At 37.2% G+C, this 2,381-nt stretch overlaps 1 protein-coding gene across 1 annotated transcript; it reads left to right on the top strand.

Moving 5' to 3' along the window:
- Positions 1 to 41: 41 nt before the first annotated feature.
- LOC121965134 (sodium-coupled neutral amino acid transporter 3-like) lies at positions 42 to 1,741 on the top strand (the record flags this gene model as incomplete). Its single annotated transcript, XM_042515296.1, has 3 exons — positions 42 to 200; positions 298 to 442; positions 1,611 to 1,741. Coding segments are annotated over 3 exons (420 nt in total), but the record flags the coding sequence as incomplete, so codon positions are not given.
- Positions 1,742 to 2,381: the final 640 nt, after the last annotated feature.

Here is a 2,381-nt window from a genome sequence, read left to right as displayed (position 1 = left end):
GTGATATGAAATATGAGAAAACTTTATTATAGTGAAGTTTTTTTCTCTGTGTATATGTTTCCATTGTTTCTATAGACAATGTAGAGCCTGAACTGCTGCACACTTACAGCCGAATCGACCCTTACGACACTCTGATCCTGTGTGTGCGAGTGGCCGTCCTCACAGCTGTGACGCTGACCGTCCCTATCGTGTTGTTCCCTGTAAGTTTATTGTTGATTTGTTTGGTGTGGTGGTCACTAAATACAATACTGTGGTATCATGTCCTCATTGAATCCTCTCTCTATTGTCTGTCCACAGGTACGTAGAGCCATCCAGCAAATGTTGTTCCCCACCAAGTCTTTCAACTGGTTGCGTCACATTGCCATTGCCCTCCTCCTGCTCACCCTCATCAACATGCTGGTGATATTTGCTCCCAACATTTTGGGCATCTTCGGCATCATTGGTTAGTGACTGCACTGGACATAAACATAAAAAACATGGATGTTCTGGACAGTATCAATTAATTACAAGACTGTACAAGGCCTTCTGAGGCTTTTTATGTCATTGGCTCCTCTTTTCAATATTTAGATTTTTTTTTCCCCAAGAAACATCATCACCATAAAACACTGAAAAGTTGTAGACAAGTATCAAACATACAAATCAATGTCATAACTTGACAAATAACATCAGGAAAACGACTGAAAACAACAGATAATATTTCTTAAAGGTCTTATTAATCCACTTTTATTTGGCTGTATTTGATATTCTACATTTGCTGTGATTATGGGTTACTTATTCTGTCTCTGTTTACAGGCTGAATGCTCCTGTTTGACATGGCAGTGTTTGTTCTGTTTTGAGCTCTCTTGTTCCCGATGCACAAAAAAACAAACATAAAAAGCAAAACTAAAAAAAAAAACGTGACCAGTGCGTGTTTGCACTATGGACAAAGTCAATATTATCGTCACGCTCTGTCCTCATGTGTCACATGTCAGAGGTCAAAGTTAAAAACATTTAAGTCAAGGCCAAGGGCATCTTCAAAGCAACAGATTCTGCTTTGACAAAACACGTGTAGGCAGATGGCGCCATATACAGAGCTGTTTACAGCAGCCTTTGTGTATTGTTAGGGCTCACAATCTGAGAATTTATTTTTATTGTTAAAAAAAACAATAAAGTTAAAAAACAGGTGAAAAATCAGATTTCACTTACATTTTCCCCAATTTCTAGCACCGTTACGTCACCTCTATCACTGTATTCATCACAACATTTAACAGTGTCCTCCTCATGAAATATTTTGGATAGTTTCATGTAGTTATATATTAATAGAAAAAGATAGAGAAATAAACTAAGTGGACACCAAGACTTGTGGTATATTAATGGGCAAATAAAATGCAAAACTGAAATCACAGTAATTGATGGAATTACTGGACCAAGTATTGTAGTATTTCTTTATCCCTTTAATGAATTATCCAGTCAACATAATTACTATAAAACGTCATCTAAATTTGATTAAATGATATTCATGCATTTTTTTAAAGGTTCCTCTAATGTAAAACCTATATCTTGTTGTGCTTGGCAACAATTTGTGGCCTGTGAAAACAAGTGAAAAATGTCCTTTCTCATTCACTTTACAGGTGCAACGTCGGCTCCCTGCCTCATTTTCATCTTCCCTGCTGTCTTTTACATCCGCATCGTTCCCAAAGATGACGAACCCATGAACTCTGTTCCTAAGATCCTGGTGAGGCCTTAAAATCTTTCTCTCTTCTGTCATTCATTGTGCTAATTTGATGATTACTGTGTGATACAGGCTTTTGTCACTGATAATCACGTGACCGAAGCTTCTTACTGGTTCTAACAGATGACATCACATCACTTAAATCCTGGCTTCTCTCCGATGGCTTCCTGTTAGTTTTAAAATTAATTTAAACATTTTACTGATAACTTTTAAAGCCGGTCTGGGTCTGGCCTCAAACTACATATCAGAAATGTTGACCCCATATGAGGCAGTTCGCAGCCTTGGATCCTCAGGTGGGGCCCTTCTGGCCGTTCCAAAGTCAAAGCTTAAAACTAAAGGTGACTGCGCCTTTGCCATCAGGGCCCCTTGCTTTGGAACGATCTGCCTGAGGAGATAAGGCTCGCAGAATCAGTGATTCCTGTTAAATCATTTCTTAAAACCCACTTCTATAGATTTACTTTGTCTTTTTATTTATTTATTTATTTATAATTGTCCCTATTTTAGTTATATTTTATTTGCTTTATTTCCTTGTTTTTGTCTTTTTGTTGCCTTAATTGCTTTTATTGTTTATGGTCTATTTATTTGTATTTTTTTACATTGACATTTTGCTTTCTTGCATCTTGCATTATTTGTCCTGCTGCTTGGCTTTCTTTAGCTGTTTTGCCTTTTA

Source organism: Plectropomus leopardus, unplaced genomic scaffold (assembly GCF_008729295.1).
Source record: "Plectropomus leopardus isolate mb unplaced genomic scaffold, YSFRI_Pleo_2.0 unplaced_scaffold18726, whole genome shotgun sequence".
Lineage (NCBI taxonomy): Eukaryota > Metazoa > Chordata > Actinopteri > Perciformes > Serranidae > Plectropomus > Plectropomus leopardus.
Note: the sequence above shows the minus strand (reverse complement) of the source record. Positions and strands in the feature narration are given on the sequence as shown.